The sequence below is a fragment of the Camelina sativa genome, chromosome 10, assembly GCF_030686135.1.
Source record: "Camelina sativa cultivar CO46 ecotype springtype chromosome 10, ASM3068613v1".
NCBI classification, from domain to species: domain Eukaryota; kingdom Viridiplantae; phylum Streptophyta; class Magnoliopsida; order Brassicales; family Brassicaceae; genus Camelina; species Camelina sativa.
The window spans coordinates 4,252,266-4,276,220 of record NC_141889.1 but is presented as its reverse complement, the minus strand read 5'-3'; the positions used below and the strand labels follow the sequence as shown (position 1 = coordinate 4,276,220).

At 34.0% G+C, this 23,955-nt stretch overlaps 4 protein-coding genes across 6 annotated transcripts; 2 read left to right on the top strand and 2 right to left on the bottom strand.

The window, feature by feature from the left end:
* Nucleotides 1-191: 191 nt before the first annotated feature.
* Nucleotides 192-2,126, top strand: LOC104717097 (BTB/POZ domain-containing protein At4g30940). Its single transcript, XM_010434621.3, has one exon. The coding sequence runs from the start codon at nucleotides 499-501 to the stop codon at nucleotides 1,846-1,848; it is 1,350 nt and encodes a 449-aa protein (XP_010432923.1). The 5' UTR covers nucleotides 192-498; the 3' UTR covers nucleotides 1,849-2,126.
* A 351-nt stretch (nucleotides 2,127-2,477) lies between these two features.
* Nucleotides 2,478-7,052, bottom strand: LOC104717096 (omega-6 fatty acid desaturase, chloroplastic). The gene is made up of 10 exons (XM_010434619.3): nucleotides 5,053-7,052; nucleotides 4,887-4,947; nucleotides 4,294-4,535; nucleotides 4,062-4,205; nucleotides 3,836-3,987; nucleotides 3,632-3,754; nucleotides 3,353-3,530; nucleotides 3,140-3,258; nucleotides 2,938-3,052; nucleotides 2,478-2,806 (listed from the first exon to the last, which is right to left on the bottom strand). The coding sequence occupies exons 1-10, from the start codon at nucleotides 5,089-5,091 to the stop codon at nucleotides 2,642-2,644; spliced, it is 1,338 nt and encodes a 445-aa protein (XP_010432921.1). The 5' UTR covers nucleotides 5,092-7,052; the 3' UTR covers nucleotides 2,478-2,641.
* Nucleotides 7,053-12,492: 5,440 nt separating this feature from the next.
* LOC104717095 (CBL-interacting serine/threonine-protein kinase 6) lies at nucleotides 12,493-14,476 on the top strand. Its single transcript, XM_010434617.3, has one exon. The coding sequence runs from the start codon at nucleotides 12,979-12,981 to the stop codon at nucleotides 14,320-14,322; it is 1,344 nt and encodes a 447-aa protein (XP_010432919.1). The 5' UTR covers nucleotides 12,493-12,978; the 3' UTR covers nucleotides 14,323-14,476.
* A 5,332-nt stretch (nucleotides 14,477-19,808) lies between these two features.
* Nucleotides 19,809-22,825, bottom strand: LOC147935790 (protein LIFEGUARD 3-like). 3 transcript variants are annotated; one of them, XR_015568310.1, is made up of 4 exons: nucleotides 22,257-22,765; nucleotides 22,042-22,126; nucleotides 21,739-21,896; nucleotides 19,809-20,017 (listed from the first exon to the last, which is right to left on the bottom strand). XR_015568310.1 is itself a non-coding variant. In XM_087468875.1 (3 exons), the coding sequence occupies exons 1-3, from the start codon at nucleotides 22,441-22,443 to the stop codon at nucleotides 21,881-21,883; spliced, it is 288 nt and encodes a 95-aa protein (XP_087325001.1). In that variant the 5' UTR covers nucleotides 22,444-22,825; the 3' UTR covers nucleotides 19,809-21,880. The 3 variants fall into 3 exon arrangements, 1 of the variants encoding a protein (XP_087325001.1); XR_015568309.1 differs by having other exon boundaries at nucleotides 19,809-20,020; nucleotides 22,257-22,683; XM_087468875.1 differs by having other exon boundaries at nucleotides 19,809-21,896; nucleotides 22,257-22,825.
* Nucleotides 22,826-23,955: the final 1,130 nt, after the last annotated feature.

Genomic DNA, 23,955 nt, shown 5'->3' with positions numbered 1-23,955 from the left:
TTTTAAATCAACAAAAATGTAGGATTTTAACGACATTTTTCCTTAAAATTCTTTGGGGCTTATATGACCCAACTAATGGGCCAATATAGAGATGGGCTTAGGGAACGTTGTCACGGACCACGGTATACGAAATATCTCGAGCGTTGGATAGACGACAATATCTAAAACCATCGGACGGTTCTGATGTGATGCAATTTCCACAGTTTCTCAATTCTCTCACCATGTTCTAACGGAAAAAAATGTTCGAGAAAGATAAAAAATTTCCTCTGGGAATCTCTTTTTTTCTTCTTCTTTAAACTGTGCAGATCATCGAATTAAATTGATTAATATCGTATAATCAAATTTCATCATCTTATCCTTTCCCAGAATCGACTCCGATCGAATCTTCAAACATCTCAATCCTTTAGTTTGAAACGTTCTCATGTCTTCTGTTATCATCCAGACAATTTGATTCTCACAAATTCCTCCAGCTTCCACGGGATTTAAAGCTCGTCATTAATGGGTTTATCAAAGGACAAGATCAGATTCAACGTTGGTGGCAGAATCTTCGAAACGACGTCAACGACGCTCGCCAACGCTGGTCGCAGTTCTTTCTTCGGAGCATTGTTCGACGAAAATTGGAATCTTTCACTACCCAATGATGATGACGATGAAGAAAAAAACGATCTTTTCATCGATCGGAACCCAGATTGCTTCGCCGTTCTTCTCGACCTTCTCCGAACTGGTGACTTAAACATCCCACCCAATATCTCGGAGCGTCTCCTTCATAAAGAAGCAATGTTCTACGGCTTAATCGACCACTTGCGAACCGCAAAGTGGGGACCTTTCGACGGAAACAGACTCCATCTCTCTCGTTCCGTCACAGGGATAGCTCCGGGAGATGGAACGGCGATTAGAGCTGGTCCTGATGGAGGATGCTGCGTTGCTCATGGAAGTGTCGTCCATGTGTTTGATTGGATGCTTGAGGAGCATCCTACTATTAATCTTGATTACCAGAGAGTGAACGATGTGGGTTGGGTTGATTCTGGTAACATTGTGCTCTCTGCTTGTGAGAGATTAGGAAGAGGAGATGGAGGAATGGGTTTGTTTAGCTCTTCTTCTGGAGACCTGAGGTATAAGTTTCAGGTGAGTCATGATAATCAGGTTAAGAGTTATAGTGCTGGAGCTTTGAGTTTTAGCCCTGATTCTAAGATCTTTACGAGCTGTAAAGGACGGAGTAATGAGTATGGGATTGGAGTTTGGGATCAGATTACTGGAAAGCAAGTTGATTTCTTTTACGAGAGTCCTGGTTGGTCTTTAGGAGATGCTGATAAGTTGCAATGGTTGAATGGTAAGAACTGTCTTCTTGTAGCAACTTTGTTTCCAAGGAAAGATAATTGTTACATTAGCTTGTTGGATTTCCGGGACAAGAACATGGTCTGGTCTTGGTCTGATATCGGGTCTCCTGCGATGGTAGATGAGAAGAGAGTGAGAGACGCTATAGCGATGGAAGAGAGCAATTCTATATGTGTGGTGAATGAGTTTGAGGATTTAGGGTTTATTGATCTGAGGATGGATGGAGGAGGCAGTAGTGTGAGGTGGAGTTCTAGGAGCAGGTTGATGAAGAGCAAGATGCCTGATGAGCCATGTTACCCTAAACTCGCTTTGCACGAAGGCCAGCTCTTCTCGTCCATGAATGATTCAATCTCTGTGTTCTGTGGATCAGACTGGGTTTTGACGTCTAGGTTAAAAAGAAGCTACGGTGGCTCCATCTGTGACTTCTCCATTGGTGGGGATCGGTTGTTTGCGTTGCACAGTGAAGAGAATGTGTTTGATGTGTGGGAGACTCTGCCTCCTCCGATAATATGATATCACATTTTGACAATCGTGCTCTATGTTTGGTCTGTTTCTGCTACATTTGGTTTGCTTCCTTTGTTTATGTTTTAGGATTCTTAGAAAACTATAGGATGAGAGAATAGAGGAAATAGCAATAGTCAAGAGAATATAAACATAGAGAAGAACATGATTCATAATTTTGTTAAAACTGATATTGAGACGATTTTTAGTTTCCAGTTTCAGGTTGTGTTATGTATTGTCCGTACATGACTCTTTTCTCAATGTAAGAAATCAATCTCTTTTGACCTTTAGCTTTAGCTGCTTTCATGGTGGTGTAAACTGTGGCCACAGTCTCAGATATCTAGGGTTTTGGGATTCGCTCCCTTGGTTTGGACATCTAAGTGTCTTTTGTTGGACAGTATATGATTCTGTCTTTCCACTTTCCGTAAAGATGTCACAGAGGAATAGCTTTAGCTTTCTTTTCTCTTCTCACTTTTGCTTTGGCTTTATCCCATAGATAGTGTTTATCTCTTCAAAGATTCTCATGTATTAAGTTTTACATCGCATTTCAGTACATTGCAATTATATATATATAAACTGTTCAATCTTCAATCCTATAGCTAAGATTAAAGAAACAGATAAAAGAATTGCAATTGATGAGATCATTTGAACATTTCTCTCTTCTGATAAGATTGTAAAGAAGATAACAGTATAAAGCGTTGGTGAAGTGTTAGAGAAGCTTATCACTTGAAAAGCTGACATATAACATCGGCGACTGCAAAAAGATATTGAGATTTCAAAAGACCAGTTTCAAGGCTATGGCGTATCAAGCTGTGTAGTTAGGCATTGCTTTCTTGAGGAAGGTTATTGGCTGCGATTCTTCAGGGGCTAACCGGTCAAAAGGAATGTAGTTCTCCTCTTTGTCATAGACATGACACACAGTCATTATCGTCTTCATCAAACGCCAGTTCCATGTAGCCATATTTGTATACTGCAAACCCAACCACGCAAGAAAACAATCATGAATCTTTTAGTGTCTTACAACTTCCCAAGGGAACACTTTTTCTGTAAGGATCATATTACTGTCACATTGTTCACAACAAATTTACGGAAGGTTATTACCTTTCCCCAGTTCTCTTGTATTGAGTCATGAGCTGCACGGAGATTGTAGCTCGGTATTCTTGGGCTAATATGATGGGGGATGTGTACGTTAATATCATGGCAGAGTATTTCAATCCTGTCACAACACAGAAACATTAGTTCATATGAAACCAAACAAGAGCTCTCAGATAATTTAAACATTTGAGCAGGTGGGATGCATTACCAACTAGGGTAATCACAATGAACAGTTCCATTTAGCTGGGCCTGAGCCGCGTTCCATTCATCCGCAGGCTTGAAAGGAATGTGTGGAGCCGTATGATGAACCATTGTGAATGTGCTCATCTGTAGAGAAACAATAATGCGTTAACCATCTTAGCTTCTGATGCTATATCGGAAAAAGAGGGAATAGAGAAAAGCACAAGAGAGAAGTATTTACCCAGAAGTGATAGCCCAACCACGGCATCAGCCAGAACTTTACCCATCCCAATATACCGACTTTGTATATGATCAGTGGCCACCCAACGGCCATGAAGGCGAAAACACAAGCCAAACTTATCTTCACTCTATTCACCTCGCTTGCTCTGAACTTTTTCAGATTGAAGTGCCAGTTCACCCTATCAGAACACTCATTCTAGTTGAGTAAACAGGTTTATAGAGAGAGCGAAAAAAGACATTGAACAAATTGATCACGGTGTATGAGTTAATCTATATATACCAATGAGCTATGGACAACCAAGGTCTGATTGGGCCATATCCAAAGATGATTGCCTTACGCAGCGTGGGTGATGAATCGAACTCCTCTGGTGGAACTGGCTGCCAAGCTGTGTCATGGACTAACCTATAGAAAGCAAAGCGGAACCATGAATTCATATCTCTCGTTTTTATTGTTAATATCTCTAACAGCCTAAGTAAGACTTACATATTTGTTTTGGCGTGATGACGGTCGTGCTTAAACCGCCATGGCTCATACGGGTAGACAAGTGGTAGGAAGGCTAGAGTGCCCACAATGTCTTCCACCAATTTGTTCTTTGAAAATGATTTATGTGCACAATCATGACCTATCACAAAGAACTAAGAAAGACAAATCCAGTTAGAGAACAGTAACATGCTGACACATAGAAGAGAGACAGTGTAGGAGAGCTTACCCCGGTAATTGCAGTTCCTGTCCATGCCCAAGCCAATGGCAGCAGATACCATGGCGATTTTGCAATCATGAAGAGCCCCAAAGTGTAGGAAGTCACAGATATCAACACAGACTTCCAAGCTTTCACATCATCAATCTCAAACACCTAAAGAGAAATTGTATACCAAAGAACATGTTAAGAAGAGGAAGTACCCATCGTTTCACACACACAAGGCTTAATGAAAAAGCAATACCTCTTTAGGAAGTGTATCCATGATATCTTTTAAGGTGACATTATCAGGAAGATCTTCTCCAATTTGTCTGAATCCATAGCTTTCTGCTAATTGTTCCCTGTCTTCTGCACTGTCAGCTGAAGGCGGTGCGACTGGAACAGCCACAGCTTTGATACATCCAATCCTCCTTTTCATAGGAACCACACATCTTCTTCCTCGAAGTGTACTTCCTTTTAACAGAAGATCGATAGGCCTCACAGAACCTGTTCGAATCCACCAATACAATCATAATAGAATTATTAACTCACTACATTAGACATCTGTATTGATATAAGCACGCCCACAAGAACTAACAGCATTCATCATAATTGCAATCCAAAGAACACAAGCAAACCCATATAGCAGAGATGAGAACTTTGAAGCGCAAAAAACATATATAACCCAAAATTTACTTCTTTATTCCCCCATTACTGATTATTTCAATTGAAACTCCATAAGCATACACAAGTTTAACTCGAAGCTCCAATTTTTATAACATGCAGAGAAAATAGAGAAACAAGGGGGGGGGGGGGGGGGGGGGGGGGGGGGGGGGGTTTGAGGAGAAAGAAGAGTACCAGGAGAAACACGAGCAGAAGAAGCAATCTTAGGAACCCTAGGAAGACATTGCTGTGGTCCCTGAGAAACCAATAGACAAAAGAAACAAATTCAGTATGGGAAACTCAACTTGAAGAGATGGGTTAATAGATAAGACTAAGAAAGAGGGAAATTGAAGAAGAGTACCGTGAAGGCGATGAGGGAATCAGCAATTCTGGAAGCCATGGAAGCAGAAAATTGCAGAAGAAGCGACACGGACGAGAGTGTGTCTCTGCAATATATGTTTTTAAGAGATTGAATGGCTGTGAAGAGCCCTCACCTCTTCAAAGTTCTTGTGAAAAATATGGACTTCCACAATTTAAAGTTTGGTTTTTTTTTTTGTGTGTGACTGTTTGTGTAAGAAACAGAAAAAAATTGCCTACTTTGAAATAAACGATAAATATGAAAATTATTATATCCAAACAGAAGACATTAAAAAATAGTATAATTGCGAAACTATTTTACATCAACGAAATTTGTTGTTAAGATAATTATCAATTTTAGACGATAATTCCAAAATTACAAATTTTATTTCATTTTCGAGTAAAATCTCAATATAAACTTTTGTTCTCCTACTAAATTTCAGGTTGACAAGTAAGGCTAAAACTGAAGTGGATTCTGTAGTGAATGTTCATATTTTTTTAAAAAAAAAGTCAAAAACAAACAAAAAAGATTACACAGGTTTAATGGAGAGTTGTATTACTTTAGACATTACTTAAGAATTTGAAGATGACAGTGATAAAATTCAAAACTAGATTAATTTATTCATACCAAAAAATATATACATGTCTATTAATTTAGGTTTTGCGGTATAAGTTATAACTACTGTAGTAAGATAAGTTTATGAGTTCTACTTAGTTCAGTTTTAACCTTAGATACAACACTTTAGTTTATAAGGGAATTATATGATATATATGATTCAACAAAAAGACAGATCATGATCTGATAAAAACAAAAAAAAAAATAGTAATGAAAAATATGACTATACGTTACAACTTACAAGTGACGTTTACAATTTTTTGATGTCATCAACTTGACGTGTTTTAGAGCACTAATATGTTTTCAGTTGTAGAAAACATGCGTTACGAGTGATACGTGCTTATAAAATGTTATACGTCATTTCGATTTTATGAGCTTCATTGTGAGACCTTTTTTAAAAAAAAAAAAACTAGTAATTAGCTAGTTGAGTGTTGAGACAGAGACCTTTCCTTCATGCGCCCACATATACCACACGATTCCAAATCACCTAAGGCACGAAAAATTCCATAATTGTGAGCCAACTTGATAAGACATGGACATTACTAAATGTCACATCACATTAGCTTGACTTGTCACGAAATCGACTAATCACGTTTTACGCCTATATTAAGTTGATAAACTGGCTTCGTGAGGAAATTAAAACTGGGGCTTCAGTTAATCATTTTGGGCTTCTTGTAATCCCGATTCGTTGTCTACTTGTCTTCTTTAAGCATAATGGGTCTTTGAAATTACTATAGGCTGAGCCGGGTGAGCCCAGCTAAATTTAGAAAGAGATATACAAGTTGCTGCGACACCTGTGAAGCTGGGAGATCCACATGACCCTGATACACACACTAAGGCAAGAAAACTAGAAAAGCCCATAAGATGTGATCCAAATTGACTGGAAATTTACCTCTGAAAATCATGTAGTGCCCCTAATTTGATAGATTAGTTTTGTGCTGAGTCGGCCGAAACAACATTAGGTCTACCTAGAGTTTTCTTTTTGATAATTAGAGACTCTAATGTAAGGAAAATATTATTTTTCAAACCCTGCAGACCTATGTGAATTTCAAAGTGCCCAATGGAAGAATCCGTTTAACAACCTATGGCTTAGGTTGACATAGCGACTAAATCACTTGGTTGACAAATCATCTTAATTACTTTCTTTATCAAAATATTTGGTGGACCCTTAAGTTGCAAGTTAAAAAATCGTGCTACAACACCTCCACCTTATAATGCATGCATGGCGTGACTATAATCCGAAATCCAGGTTGTAAAAGATTTTAGTGTCACGCTATCATATAAACTTATCTAAACAGTGTACGAAACTGATATTGAATAATTGAAGTGTATATACTATATACCGATCGATCTTCTCATGAACTATCTTTTTAACCGTCTCGCTATTGTTAGTTAAGTTCGTTAAAAAATATTGTTTCTTGATGTCTTTTCGCAATCAGTGAAGAGATATCTATAAAAAGATGTCTATATGCGAGCTAGTTGGAACCAACACATACCATTATTGATTTTATGCAGAGCTTTCCATGTGAAAAGTTGTCCGCTAGTTACCGATGTTATTGCCAATTTGCCATTGCAATCAATCACTCTCCCACCAATCTGATTCGTCCACGAAAAAAATATATACAAGTAGCTTTTTTACTCTACAACATGCGCACCAGAAGACGAAACTCCTTCATCCACGAATCGACATTTTTCTTTCCATATTCAGTAGGTACCAAAAAAAAAAAAAAGCGAAACCCATTCAAACCAAAACTGAACGAATGAAAAGTTCATATTACATTATGACATATATATAATGCACATATTTATATAAATATTACTGAGATAAACTCTAGACCATAACTTGTATTATATATAATTGTCATCTTATAAAAAAAATTAAAATCTTGAGTTAGAACTTAAAAAAAAAAATGTTTTACCCGCAAATAATAATGAGTAAAATAAAGATATACGGTCATGACCATGAATTGTTCTTGTTCTTGTTCTTGTAAGCGTACATAAATTTCATTATAACTTTAATATAATCGTCGTATATCAACATACTAATCCATAGAAAGGCCATACACTGAGGTTCCACACAGAACGGAGACGTATATATCAAAATCGCAGTTATATATCAAAAACTTTCTGGCTGCATAGTTGTTTTTTAAACCCTTGCCAGTCATACCCATTTGTTTAATTTATTTCAATAATATTTGTACTACTACTAATTATATCAACTTTTATAAATAAAAAACAATTTATTATTTTTGAATATATATTGTTGTCGATGTGCGACCATCCCGATTAACACCTCATATCTTAGTAAAGTTTGAAAACAATCAAAATATATGATAATTGGTCAGAAAATATAATAATCAAACTTTAATTATTGTTTTCTTGTTAATTGGAGTTCTAAATTCATAAAATAATACTTGAACTTCGACGAGTTTGTCGCTGTCTGGTGACAGCCGAAACGTCTTTGTTGGTCTTAAGAGAAAAAATGGAATCATAGCACAGACAAGATGATGGTATGTTGGTGTTGATAATGGTTTGAAAACGAAATACTACGCGATCAATCTTTATTGTATACAAAATTTTTAGAATTCACATATTGCAAGTAATGCCTGCATGCTGAGTACTACATGTTACTGATTTTGGTCTTGGCTTGCATTATGGTGCCATACGTGTTTACATTTTGCTGGCTCTCCACGAACAAAGGATTTTATTCCTTATTACAATAGATATAAATGATTAAATACAATAATACTAACTAAGAAGTATATTTGATTCCAATCTTATAATACTTACGGAATCAGCAAAATGTGATATTTATTACAAAAGTATTTTTTGATATTATATGTCTGCACAATCATATTATGAATATTGAACAATCAATTTTTACAAAATAATAGTTTGGGAAACCACTTGTAATTTGTAGGCAGCACCCGGACCGGAATTGACAGAAATTTATATAACTTATGTTATCAAAAATAAGTACATGAGAATATTGTGTTTTTGTTAATTTTATGTGCTGCAATGCTAGACTTGTTTTGTTCGAAGCTACATAAAAAAAAAAAAAAAAAGTTATCTTCGAGGAAATTTCTCATTTCATTTTCGCAACCAAATATTTTAGTTAAATTGTTATTTCCCACATGAGAGATAATATTATCGACATAATTCATCTCAAAACAGACTAGCAGCTAAATACGACCAGAAATACTGATAGTTATGTTGGATTAGTGCTCAAATCAAATGTCTGTTTAATGATCATAATAATTTGGGAAATCGAAAATAAATATCATACTCGAATATTGGTTAAGAAGTACTATAACTTATTGGCGACAATACGACAAGACACCGCCTACCAAAGTTTGACAGAATATACTCTATGGGACGCTTGCTTACGTCATCATGTAATAGAACCTGAACCAGAAAATCCCTACCCTTCTTTGTTTCTTTGTCATTGTTTTTGTTTTTGCTTCTTTTTTTTCTCTGTTAATCTACCAAGAGAACATGCAAGTATATCATCAAGAAAGAGATATCAGGATTATTTAGGCCTTCTATAGCTATCTGCTTTTGAATCGATAGATCTATTTACATAAATACAATTCAAAAGCTAGACATATAGTTGCACGGCAAAATACTCCTATGCTCTTGATCGTTTCATTTCGTTCTGTGATCTCTTTAACGAGGGGTTTGGTATCATAAAGCTAAATTATACTAGTTCATACAGAATCTAAAGTCTAATTAAACAACTCCAACAAAAAGCACAATGCATGTTTATTGACTAATTTGGTTTCATCTTTAAATAAAATAGTCATTAACTCATTATTGTCTAGGAGACAATTAGGACTTCATGTCGACGGTGCTAGTTCAGCCGAAACTAATCAAACGATGTTACATAATACTAATTCATAGTTTCATATATACCAATAATAATTCAAGGTTATGATTGTTATTTTCGGCATATTTGTTGTGTTTTGATAAGGGATGAAGATTAACTTAGTCACACATAAAAATGTCGGTGTGATTTTCAACTTTTACATCAGATCGGTCTAGGAATCTTGTTGTACACCAAATTCCTCTCTTATTATTAATTGATTTTTATCTGTTAAAAATAAATTGCTTAGTGATTTGATATATTCGGCTCAGATTAATTTGTCAAATTTGTGTTTGTTTATATAATAATAATGTATTAAGATGTTGCGATAGTCGTATATACAGTATATGCATATTTTGTATATGTCACATTAATATAAACAACAACATATATATCAAATAATGGCAAGGAAATTAATTATAAAACAAACCATATATTCATGCATGACATCATTGAAAGCGGTGTTGTCCATACAACAACAAGAACAACTTATGCTAAGAATATCATATTGTGTATTATATGTAACTTATTTATTCCCATGCATGTATGCAATAATAGCATTATTTTTATATACTCCTCTTTTCGTGTGTTTGTGCAAGTGTATGACTGTTGTATCTATGATGTATCTCAGATGAATAATTATGAGACGCAACAGAGAATGGGAGTATAGGTGTCTCGTGAATGCGAATATGTGCACTAGGTAGCACATTGTTTTAATCGCACATTGTTTTGTGGTGAATGCATGTGCGATGCGGTTAGAAGTAAAGTTTAGCCACATAAATAAATAGAGACAACAAATCAAATGTAGTCGGTGCAACCGTTCGACCATATATGCCTATGCATTTAGACCGTTTCAAACAACATAATTACAAACAATTGTTCGCATCGATTTTGATAATAGCAATATATATAGTGAAACGATTTCCCATTAATACCAGATACCAGAATCAGAATCATATTTGAAAGTGCCAAATAGAAACACATAATTTCTATTTATAATATACTTTTTTGGCTAAAGAAAAAAACAATTATCTGGTAAATAAAACAGGAATGCAGTGCTTTTTTTCGGTATTTCGTAACCGAATTAAAACCACGTAGCTACAATTTGTAATATTTGTTTTTTTTAATATTATAATAAATCATAAATTACCACGAAATAAGGAGGAGAAGGTCCACAAGAAGAAAGGTAGGGATCGCTGACGCTGAGAGCCGCCCAAACGTTTCTGGTGGCTGAGGAGGAAACAACATCGTGTTGGTATGTTCGGTCATTGATTGCAGTTTCTTTTCTTTCTTTTTCTAAAAAAGCTTTTCTTTCAGAAATTGTGTTCTTGGTCTCAGTTTCTCATATATAAGCCAAAACGTTTACTGTTCTTTTAAGTTGTTTTGTAAAAGGAAAAAATGAAAAATATTTCGGATTAGAAATCTAACTGAATAATTATTTGGATATTCATGGTTCATTTTCGTATGGTTTTCTCAAACTCAATATAACGGTACCTTGGAATCATTAATTAGTTAGCAAGTTTATAGCGCAGACCAGGTGAAAAGAAAAACTATATGTATACAAACTTTAAGAATCCTAAATCCAAACTATAATCACATACTTCTGGTAGTTGTAGATTTTGATATGGAACTTCGGCTATATATATAAAAGTATTCTTCACAGTAATTTATGTATATTGGACTAGCTCATTTCATTTCTATAACTATACTTGTACTTCTTGTTTAACTTAACGTCAGCACCATTTACTGTTTAGTTTGCTTGTCAACAAAGAATTGTCTATAGGTTATCTCACGATTAGAAACCGAAAGCATAATACACGTGAAAATAATAAGAAATCAAAAGTATAATAAAAATGATAAGTAACATAAGAAAAGTATAGGTTTATATACGTATTTCGTTTTAAGTCCATCATGATTAGATATATCCGTATGTGTTTTGTCTACGTCTACTCTTTCGTACGCTTTATGTAACTGTACAAATCATACGCACACGTGTCTTCTGACATTTGATTAAAGGATTGGAATAGGACTTAAAAGGAGAATATCTTTGTCATTAGTTGTAAATCAAAAATTGTACCTCCAAATTAATTAGTTTTATTATATTTATGTTAAATATATATTAAAATGGTATCATATTATTTGTTTCCATGTATTCTATTATGTATACAAGATGTTATATATATTGGCAAACAAAAAAACGTAAATAGAAAAAAATATTCCCTCTTAAAATGGAGAGTATATATCAAGAACTTCCATCTTGAAAACAAAAATGTATGAATTGAGAAAAGATAAAAGAATGTCTTGGTAAACACATTGACTAGCTGATTAATTGGTTTAAGTAAACTACACAAAAATTTCATCAAACCAGGCTTTTAGTTGCATACTGACCAGTACAGTATATCTAATTATTTCAATGTTTTTTTTTTGCTCTAACCAGTAAACCACCCATTTCAAAAACTCGTCTCGAAATAAACTAGAAAGAAACTTTACATATCTGATCTTAAGGCATGATGGACTACCTTCGTGTACAAAAAAACAAAAGAAATGAAATAGAAAACCCTAGAATCAACATATATAATGGTCCATAACAATAAGGACCACAACAAATGAATAACCAAACATTTTTCAAAAATGAAAAATTTGAAGGAATCTAGCTAGGGGAAGTTATAACCAGGTCCTACACTAAGATACCATTAATTTTTGTTGTCATATTTGTAGATACAGAAAAGTTTGATTCATTGAATGCAATTATGCTATTTTCCCCCTCAATGATCTTATCATATGCAAAATGTTAAGTAGGCCATCAGTCAAACTATAGAGTTAAATAACTTTTCCACAAATTCCTTATCCTCTTAATCTCTATACAGTAATTTTCAATCGAAACCAGTCACTTAAAGACACGTGTCATAATCGCTATCCCAGGACGTGATAAACTCGAAACCGCCGCACGGGGATTACACACGACACCTGTCAGTCAGTGAAAGGAGGTTACACGGTGTAGTTATCACTCCCTAATAAGGGTACTCACGTAATTTTACAGTAGTTAGTCTCTATATAAATACTACTACTCTTATCCGACCGGAAAATAAAAAAGAAAATTAAAATAAAAGAGGTTTCGTTTTTTTTTTTTCTTTTTCACTCAACTAAAAAAATTTGCTTCTGATTGTCTCTATTGAGTGAAGGAAACAAATCCTAAGAAGGGAATGCAGAGAGATGGTTGGAGTATCGCCGGTGAAGACTAAGCTTTGTGATCGGTTTAACCGGTCTGTCGGCGGCAGGAATTGCCACCGTAAGCACGTCGAGGACGGGTGATACTATTTCATAACTCTCGATTTCTCCGCTAAATATAAAAAAAAACCGTAAAATCTTTCTTTTTTTTGTTTTTTTTTTTAATTTTCAAGAAAAAAAAATCAAAATCGTCGTTTGTAAAATAAAAAAAATAAAAAAAAAACATGGCCGGAGGAGCAAAACCGGTGGAGAATGGATCTGACGGCGGTGGTGTGAGTAACAGTACGGCTCTGCTTCACGGACGTTACGAGCTAGGTCGTCTACTAGGTCACGGAACATTCGCGAAGGTGTACCACGCTCGTAACGTACAAACCGGAAAAAGCGTGGCGATGAAGGTCGTCGGAAAAGAGAAAGTCGTGAAAGTAGGGATGGTGGAGCAGATCAAACGAGAGATCTCAGTGATGAGGATGGTGAAACACCCAAACATCGTCGAGCTTCACGAAGTCATGGCGAGCAAATCCAAGATCTATTTCGCCATGGAGCTCGTAAGAGGCGGCGAGTTGTTCGCTAAAGTGTCTAAAGGAAGACTACGAGAAGACGTGGCTCGTGTTTACTTCCAGCAATTGATCTCAGCCGTTGATTTTTGCCACAGCCGTGGTGTTTATCACAGAGATCTGAAACCTGAGAATCTCTTGTTAGACGAAGAAGGTAACCTTAAGGTGACTGATTTTGGTCTCTCTGCTTTTACTGAGCATTTGAAACAAGACGGGCTTCTTCATACGACTTGTGGTACTCCGGCGTACGTTGCTCCGGAGGTTATATTGAAGAAAGGTTACGACGGAGCTAAAGCGGATCTGTGGTCTTGTGGTGTTATACTCTTCGTGCTACTTGCTGGTTATTTACCTTTTCAAGATGATAATCTTGTGAATATGTATAGGAAGATTTACAGAGGAGATTTCAAATGTCCTGGTTGGCTCTCTTCTGATGCTAGACGTCTTGTGACGAAGCTTCTTGATCCTAATCCGAGTACTAGGATTACGATTGACAAGGTTATGGATTCGGTTTGGTTCAAGAAGTCTGCGACGAGATCAAGAAACGAACCAGTTGTTGCACCTACGGAAGGAGGAGAAGAAGCTGAGGATGTTGATAACTTGGTGCACAAGTCTAAGGAAGAGACCGAGACGCTGAACGCGTTTCATATTATTGCGTTATCTGAAGGGTTTGATTTGTCGCCCTTGTTTGAGGAGAAGAAGAAAGAGGAGAAGAGGGAGATGAGGTTTGCTACATCTAGGCCTGCGAGTAGCGTAATTTCGAGTTTGGAAGAAGCGGCGAGAGTTGGGAATAAGTTTGATGTGAGGAAGAGTGAGAGTAGGGTGAGGATTGTAGGGAAACATAATGGTCGGAAAGGGAAGTTGGCGGTGGAAGCTGAGATATTCGCGGTGGCTCCGTCGTTTGTTGTCGTGGAAGTGAAGAAAGATCATGGAGATACTCTCGAGTACAACAACTTTTGCAGTACTGCTCTTAGACCAGCTCTCAAGGACATCTTCTGGACTTCAACACCTGCTTGAGTTTGAAATTGTTGTGTGTGTGTTTTTTTTTTTTTTTTTAATTTCTCTTTGTGTAATATATTGTTGGATTCTAGATTCGATTCGTGATGATTCTTGTTCTTGATTCTTAATGTGGGTATCGTTTGAATCTTGGAAAAAAAATGTTATTAGTTCTTTTGTGTGTTGTTGTTCTTGGGTCGTAGCCGATTTGTCGCGTTTACGAATGAGAGAGTGTTGTGTTGTGTGTGGTGTAGAAAGGTTGTCTTAAAGATTCCATCATCATTCATGAATAAATGATAATTATGACTCTTTTAAGAATGTTCAAGAGTCAATCTTTTACGCAATCTCCATCATCAATGTCTTTTATAATTCTCTCCTTACACGTCTCTTTACCTTGGAATTGGAATGATTAGGACATCATCTTTTTTTGATTACGGTGGTCCAATTTATGTAGTGTCCTATTAATCCACATAAACTCTTCAAGATTCATGTGACTATCTAGAATTATTGTTGTGTGGTCGACATAAGTACTTCTTTTTAACCTTTTTTTTTACGTTTTAACGTTATTAAAGTCTTTTAGCTTATGTATCCTAATCTAGAAAGATCAATAATTCATAGCGGTTTGTAAGATAAGTAGTTATTAAATCATCAAATTAAATTTAGTAGCATAACATTAGTGAATAGAGAGAGGGAGCATGTGAAAGTGAGCTAGTCAAGTTGGTAAAATCTATCATATACAACACTTGCGATGTGCTTAGCGAAAAATGTGGTGACGATTATATGAATACTGATAAGATTTTTTTTATTATTATTTGTTTTATGTAAAAGAAGGATCAAGTGATAAGTATGATTACTTGGTTTGTTGAAATTAAAAGATAGTGGAGTAGAAAAGAAGATGGATTCAGATGAATGAATATGAAAAGTAAAAAAGGAAGAGATGAGAGGTGGGCAACAAAACAAAAACAAAAAGCGGAAGTTGCGTGATTGGGATGGAGGATGGTTTCATGAACCCGATTAATATATACTGTATTATCTATTTTCATTACCATATCAAACATGTGATTTATAAAGGAGGTATGCTAACCAACCATGATCTGTAACTGTTACGTAAAGGGAAAAATAAACTAAAATAACCATCCACGATGCTCAAATTGTGTGAAGGATTTTTTTTGTTTTTAGTTACTTTGGGGTTCAAAATTTCACCTCCGTCGACAAAATAGCGTTAGTCTTCGACCGGTTAGTTATAAAAAAATAAACGTATGAGTACGAGTTTCACCGAACTATCAATAGTTCTATTATCTTCTACTATGTAGTAATAGTACTCTCTGGTCTCTGGATGGTTTTCGTTTGTGTATAGTTCTCGTCGTTGCAATTTCCTTCAGCCATATATATCTTGTGCGCATAGAAGTCTAAAACCTTCATTTTAATAAATCTGAAATTGTCAGGCCACCCACATTTAAATTTATAACTTTACAGATTTAAAGTTATGGCTCATCTATGTTTTTGGTTCACTATAGGAATTGTGGTGAATATCTATATAGCGTACTCTTTGTAGTTTCCACAACTTTATTATACAAATCTTTAACTGCCAAATTTTAATAGCAGCATAATTTGCATGCACTGAAAAGAGAGAATAATTTTATAAGTACCTTTTGGCATTTAAATATATCATTTAAAAATAAAAACAAAGAAATTGATAATTGAAACGCATTAATGTATGAACTATATACACATCGACTTTGTCACATGTTCATCGACTGCAAGTCGGATTTATAAATTTATCTTTCAATAAAAATGGGGTTGATGGATGACTCTCGAGGAAAGGTGTGGATTACTTTTTGAGCTTGAAGGAAGAAACCATATACTATAAAGTCCACTATGGTGAGATTTGATCGATTCGTATACATATCCACATCCACATGCGTTTTAATTATATATGTTCTATACCTTTAGTTATTTTTAACGAGACAAGACATGATGAATATGATTACCAATATATTGGCTCTGGTTTCTGTCCACAGAACTCGAAAAGCTAAGACGACATGTGTAGACCGTTGAACGCGTTCTCCATGTGGTTTCTTATCCCTTCTTCTTGGAAACGAGACGATCCATATAATTTAAATAGTGACTGTTGAACAAATGAAGTCTAGATGCATAACAAACATTATAATACGATACAATATAGTTAGTGTTCATTAGTATTACATTTTTTAAAAAAGTAGGATTATATTAAGGGTTTAATAGTTATCAAATTTAATTATTTTGCTTTCCACCACTTGAGTGAGTATTACGTGATATATTAGCAATATAACCTTCGTCGTGTAGGTCAATGAGCCGTCACATGTGTGTTGATATATTGTTTGTCATTGGTGGATTGACGCAATTCAAGTTGCATGTTGGTAAGGCCGCCTAAGTATAGAAAAGAAAGACTCAGAGTAAGATCAGATCTTACGATATAGTTAAAAGAAAACAAATAGAGTTCTCTATTCAGCTATTCTGTCAATGTGCTTCGGTGTATAACACATTCGCAACTTGCCAATATATTAAAGTTGCAACAAAATATCTTTGCAAGTATTATTATAAGGAAAATAATAGAGAGGGGATTCTATTTAGATTATTAGTGGTTGATTTTGTTTAGCTTTGTTTCCATAATTACATTGGTTGGGATGATAAACATTTGCATGTGGAGTCTGTGGGACTAACAGAACCACGTCACAAAACTTGCTACTGATATGATTTAATTTAGTGATAGCAATTCACTAAAAACAAGAATAATCAATGGACATATATGATAAATCTAAAAAGGTATAATACTTTATTCTTCGAATTAGATGGTTTATCAAACATAACCAAGTAACCACATCTGTTCTCCTTTTGATACGATTTGTTCATATCTTACTTTCTCCAGTATCAATTATTAAATATCAAAAGGTATAGAAATGGAATCCAGCGTATATAAAGGGTTTATGTATCACACATTCGTATGAGCGCTCTTTTGTGTCGGGGTTTCAACAGGGATAGTGCTTTACTGCTTTGTAAAATTGGTCCAACCCATTAGTAAAAAAGTTACTACTGAGACCATCTACTATAACCGAAACAACAAAATCTACGATAACCAATTAATACTGAACCTACACAGATGAGCATAGTAAAAACACTAATTGAGCTCAAATTCACAAAAATAAGGAAACTTCATTTAATATGTTAGGTGATAGATATTTATGAGTACACAAACATGTTTTCTTGTTAAGTTTTATTTAATGAGTACTTAAATTAGAATATTCGAGTACTAGTCTGGTGAGGTTAGGGACGGTAGTGTCAGGTCAAAGTCCAATAATATATATATATATATATATGTATAGTTTTTCGCCAAATCTTATTTCAAATATATAAAGAATGTATTAAACTAATCTACTAAAACTTGAAAAATCCTAAATGAAAGGTCTCCCTAGATGAACTTATGCTACGGAGTTTTTTATGTCGACAAAAAACAAATGAACTTATGCTGGGTTTGGCTTTTCAAAGCGCTTGTTATATCTTGACTAAAGATATAATTTTTTTAAACTGGCCAAAACTTCTAGTCTTTTACTTTTTTACTAGTATAGATTACTGTGAAAATTGTGATAGTTTGAGAGGGATTTTGTAATAATAAAGCTCTTTTTATGTTGATCAAAATTAAAAAAAAAGCTCTTTTATCACTTTACATATTAATTAATAAAGTCCATATATTGGGTCAGAATTTTGGGCTAGACTGCTATATTCTAATTGAGTAAACTAAGCCACTTTCAGATTTTTAGTTGGATCGTTCGGGTAAGTGTGATTTTGGGTCCATTGAACATAGTGGCAAAGTACAAACAAGCAGGTACATGTGATACATTTTGCTTAGTCCACTAAAATATTTCTACTCAAATCGTTACAAATCTATACTAATAAAAAAAGTAGGAACTAGGAGCTATAAGCTCCTAAAGTTGTCCATATAAGATTTTAAACCTCAATTGTGATTCTACATTTCATTAATTAACATGTTTTAAATCTCCAGAATTTTATTATATTAAGAATTATTTTAAACAACTAATCAGGATTTGACATGTCATTCATTAACATTTTTTAAATTTCCAGAATTTTTTAGAAAAAGGAAAATTTTAAATTTATGGAAATAAAAGAACTATGCACAATATCCCATATCGGCTAGAAAATTTTTAGACACTGGTTCATAACCAGTATAAATAAGATTAATATGCTTCCAACAATGAATGAGCAAGAAAGCTTGATTTATCAGGCGTCCAAGTTTAAAAGTATATTCGGTTTGATTCAGTTTTTTATTTGATCAAATTATAACTTTAAAAAATTTCAAAAAAATAAATTATAATATTTAAAAATTTTAAAAGTTTTAATATTATAAATATTGAAACTTTTAAAACTTCTTAGCTTTTAAAAAGTTTTAAATATTATAATTTTTAAATTTTAAAAGTTTAAAATATTATAAATATTGAAACTTTTTAAAAGTTTAAATATTATAAATATTGAAACTTTTAAAAGTTCTTAACTTTTAAAAAGTTTTTAAATATTATAATTTTTTAATTTTTAAATTTTAAAATATTATAAATATTCGAAACTTTTTAAAAGGTTTCGAAATATAAAAGTTTAAAATATTATAAATATTTATGTAAAACATAAATTATCTTATTTATCTAAGTTTGTGCTTTTTATTTCTTATGAGCTGTAAAACATATTTTGTGTATGATTTTATAGATAAGTTGATATTTTTCATTAATTTTTTATTTTTATCTTATTTTTTATTTTTATGATAAAAAAAATGATATTTTTCTTGGAGTTTGATGGATTAACAAGTTGTGTGGTAATATAAAAAAAGTTTTTTAATGGAAGAAAGTTAAGAAGTTGACGAGGACGAAGAAGAAAAAGAGTATAGCGAAGAACCAGACGGTAAAAGTAATGATGTCGATTACCACAAAATTTGACAATATAAATGACAAGAAAGAATACAAAGAATAAGAAAACATTGAATAAAAAACACGAAAACATAGGTGGTAACGATCAATTAAATATGAAAACGAGTTAAATTTATGATGATAAAATTGTTTTGTTTTTCTGGTGGTCAAAGAAATGGTTTAGGATATGTGAGGTCATCAGTTTAATTCGCCTCGCTTGGATGTCGAGTTAAATTCATGATTTTTTTATCAGATTTGATTTTATAACACAATTGATTTTTATATTTCAAAAAATTGTGTATCTGAAATTTAACTTTTTCCTTAATACTAATTTCATTTTTTATAAGATAATATTTTACTACCGTCATCAATCATATATAGTTTTCATCAAAATATATCAAATATACCCACGCGTAGTATGGGTTCAAAACCTAGTTATATATATAAAAGTAAGCTTCTGATCTCTCATTATTGGTTGTTTGACATTAAATTGGTTTCCAAATTAATTGTCTCTCTTAAATTGCTCCATGATCCTTTTAATTACACCACGTCCTGCTCTTTATTGTTATAAAACCGAAACTCATTCATTTCCATATAAACAAAATTAACACTATACATAAATGGTTGATATGGGTCAAAATGGTAGATCTACAATATATAATTATGGTTCAAAATGTAAACAAGAAAATAAATTGCTCCACAATCCTCTTAATTACACCACCCGTGCTATTAATTGTTTCCCTTAAATAGTTGATTTGCTCCACGATCTCCTTGAACGTTATGAAACCGAAACGCATTAATTTTCATATAAACGAAATTAACACTACAAATTAGAAAATCCTATATTCATAAAATCCAAAATCGGCTCTTTCTATTAGGCCTGGGCATAAAAACCGTACCCGAATACCCAACCCAGAACCCGACCCGAAAAACCGGATTCGGGTTGGGTACGGATTTGCCTATAAAACTCTATCGGGTTCTATTTTCTAATACTCGTGGGTTCAGGTTAGAGTCGGGTAATATCCGGTATCCGTTTGGTACCCATTAAACCCAAACATATAAATATATTTATAATATTTATCATTAATATAATGCAATTACCCCAAAATTATGATTATAATTTTGAATATTTCATTTAGTTTTATACCTAAATATCAAAAATAATCAAAATATCTAAAATATTTTGTTATGTAAGTCAAAATTCAACTAAATTTATTTAAATTTAATTATATTTTTTCGGGTACCCTGTAGTTCGGGTACTAATCGGGTTCTAAAATTTGTAACCCAAACCGACCCGAACCCGATAGTACCCAAACCAAACCGAACCCATATATCTAAAAATACCCAATGGGTTCTATTTTTCTAAATCCGTTTACCCGAACTCGAATGGGTAATACCCGAACCCGAACGGGTTATCCGAATGCCCAGCCCTACTTTCTATATATGGTTCATATTTCCATATTTCATTGTACACACCTTTTAACGCTCCTAACCTCCATTAACAATTATGAGTATAATTCCATTGAAGAACCTTCAGCCAGGACGTGTACCTCAAATTGTGTGTGGCCGGCTTCTACGTAAATGGCATGCAAAAGCTTTCCATCAACATGGCAAAATTATCAACTTAAATTTCTTCCTACTTGATGAACAAGTATACAACTTCCATATATTTATATACATGCTTCCATCTTCCTTATTTTCATTAGTAACAGATGAACATATAATGCAGTCTACCTTTATTCCAATTTCTATACCCCAAAACCGAGTTTACCGCTTTAGGGATGATCTTCACGAGGAGAGCATCTACAATATATCTGAATTTCAAGTGGATACTACCTATCCACAATACAAACTTACAGATCATCCCTACGTTATTAAGTTCTTGGATGGCACCGTCCTTACATCCATAGAAGAAAACTCAGCCGTGATTCCACATGACATGTTTAGGTTTCGAAACAAAACGAATTGTGGACTCTTGCTGGAACTAATCAACATTTACCTGGTAGTGTTTCCTCAATATTTCTGTCTATCATCATGTTTATCTGCTCATATATTTATCTGCTCATTTTACGGAATGCTTATAGAATATAGTGATATCAAGTTTCTAACTTCTAGCCAAAAGAATGCTACCAAAAATACCACATTTGACAATTCAATAGGTTAAATAAAACTATAATTCTCTGTAATGCCTAGAGTGAGAATCAAGTTTTTCAAACTTCGAAGTGTAAAAAATGCTACGAAGACTACCACACATAGCACAAGTTAAAAGTAAAGCTCTCTTTCTCTGCAATGCCTATAGTGAAATCAAGTTTCTAACTTCCATTAGATGGGCTTAAAAAATTAGAATTCTAATCCTCTGAAAATGTCTAATGTGAAATCAAGTTTCAAACTTCTCATCCTAAAAACAATGTTATCAAATTCCATAGGCTAAGACTAAAACTTTTGCTCTCTCTATTGCATGTAGTGAATTTGGAACAAACGGTGTTACTTGTATTATGGCGAAGACAATAAGCATGATGAGAGCGCCGAACAAGAATGGTCCGAGGAAATTAAAGTCATATCCTTTCCTAGCCGCCCAAAAGGTGTATATAGTGAGAGAAAGTACCACAACCGTTGTCAAGATCGCTGACTCAAGAATCGCTTTCCCTGTGTCCAACACAGAGTTAAGTCATAAACATATACGCACAATGGAAACCACAAACATTAAGAGATATTAAATCCATAATCAATCAAGAATCAAAATCTCAAATTCCTCAAAATCTACTACCAAAGTGGTTTGATGAAGTCTTACCATTGGTGAAAGAACATGTCAATCCAACAACAAAAGCCAGAGCCAAAGTGGAAACCCCCAAAAGCAAGTAATTCACCGGATGCGTCTGGTGGTAAAATAGTACAAGAGACACAACAATGTAAAACCAGAGAGAAACACAAATTAGTTTACAATCAAAATTCGAAAAAAATTGAAACTTTGATTCCTAAATCAGTTGTGTGATGAAGTTTTTGTACCTATGAAGGGAGTGATGATGAGGACTATGTAGAGAGCTAATCCAAGGCCAGTGGTTGCGAAGAACAGAGCGATTGGGTGGACGTTGACCACAGTGGCTGCGACGGCGACGGTGGCGAGAAGGTGAAAGGCGATGATATAGTAAACCTTGCGTATAAAACCACACCGGAGATCAGGGTTCTCAAGCATCGTTGGGTATAAAGCCCCCTTGAGCTGCCGCCTGCTTCCACGTCATCTTTCCGGTAAGGTATGTTCCACGATTCCGATACAATAGGTAAATTCGAACCCTTTTGATAACTGTATCACGATCGCAGGAGAAGGAAGTTGAATCGGTGCACTTTGCTTGTGAGTCTATGTTGTGATATGAGCGGAACGATAACAAAAAAAGCGAGAAAGTTTGGATTTTTTCCCCTGGGAAAAAGCGGTTGTGGGTAGAAGAGGAAGAAGAAAAAGTTCATGAAGGATCTTGGGGCTAAGGTGGAGGTGACACGTGACCACCAGAGATTACTATGACAAGGTTTCTTCGATCCGTTTGATTTTGTGTCACAAATTCTTGTTTGTATATATGTATGTATAGTTTCAGATTACCAAACAAATTATAAAAAAAAAAGAGGCACACGAAATTAGTTTTCGATCGTATTATAAGTGCCCGCCCATAAAATTGTTTGAGTTTTACCAAAATTGGCCAGCTAAAAAAACAAACCAATTATTCTGTTCGGCGTACCCATATGATAGTAGTTAGGAGCTACAAATACAAATACAGTTAAACCTATGTTAGAACAATCACATTTTATAGTTTTAGAATGGTATTTGAAATATGTAGTAAACCTTCTTGACAAAAAGTTATAAATATTATAGAAAATTTTACTTATACAGATGAAATACATTCACAAATTAAAATTTATGTAAATGTTAATTATTGTATTTTAATAGTCTATCAAAATGATGCATATCTAAACATTGAAAACTTTTAAAAAGTTTCAGCTATTTTTATGCCAGGTTATAAAATATTTTATATTATTATAGTTTGTAAATACATTATTATATCATCATATACATTATATATATAAATTAACATAATTATTAATTTATGATATTATTGGACCATATAATACATCAAATTCTAGAAAAACTATTATTTTATTATCATCATTTGCAAAAAAAAAATATGGATTTAATAATTTATAGAATATTGATTTATGGTGGTTTAATTGTATTGTTATAGCATCTTTACATATTTAGATGTAAAATATTGGCAAATGAGGGGAAAAAAAAACACAATGCTTAATTATATGATTAGATAGAGAAGGAAAACAATGAATTCCCATACATAATTAAAAACTTTCATGAAAACATAAACCAAAGCATTAATCCATTATACCCCGTGCCCAACATGTTACTTTGTTTGTCCCATAAACAATACATTCATAAGTTTGCAAATCTTCACCACATGTAGGTCCTTTGTCTATATCTAGAAGGATTCTATCAGCAAACACGAATCAAGAGAGAAATTGTTAGAAAACTTGTTTTCTCATTCTAAACGATTAAGTGTTTGTTACAACATTCTTATGTTGAATGTGATTTTTAAACCGGAACAAACCGGGTCTATACAAATAATCTAGATAATAAACCGGACAATTCCAGAGCCCTTAACCAACTATACTATGTACAAGTATATTTCATATATACACCGTCTAATAG

What these genes read in the sequence shown, in the direction of transcription:
- LOC104717096 (XM_010434619.3), bottom strand. Translation starts at nt 5,091, where the DNA reads ATGGCTTCCAGAATTGCTGATTCCCTCATCGCCTTCACG. An exon ending in CAGGAACTGCAATTACCGGG is followed by an intron (nt 3,988 to 4,061) that starts GTAAGCTCTCCT and finishes TGTCTTTCTTAG; the next exon opens with TTCTTTGTGATAGGTCATGA. An exon ending in TACAAGAGAACTGGGGAAAG is followed by an intron (nt 2,807 to 2,937) that starts GTAATAACCTTC and finishes TTGGGTTTGCAG; the next exon opens with TATACAAATATGGCTACATG.
- LOC104717097 (XM_010434621.3), top strand. Translation starts at nt 499, where the DNA reads ATGGGTTTATCAAAGGACAAGATCAGATTCAACGTTGGTGGCAGAATC.
- LOC104717095 (XM_010434617.3), top strand. Translation starts at nt 12,979, where the DNA reads ATGGCCGGAGGAGCAAAACCGGTGGAGAATGGATCTGACGGCGGTGGT.
- LOC147935790 (XM_087468875.1), bottom strand. Translation starts at nt 22,443, where the DNA reads ATGCTTGAGAACCCTGATCTCCGGTGTGGTTTTATACGCAAGGTTTAC. An exon ending in CATCATCACTCCCTTCATAG is followed by an intron (nt 22,127 to 22,256) that starts GTACAAAAACTT and finishes TTTTACCACCAG; the next exon opens with ACGCATCCGGTGAATTACTT.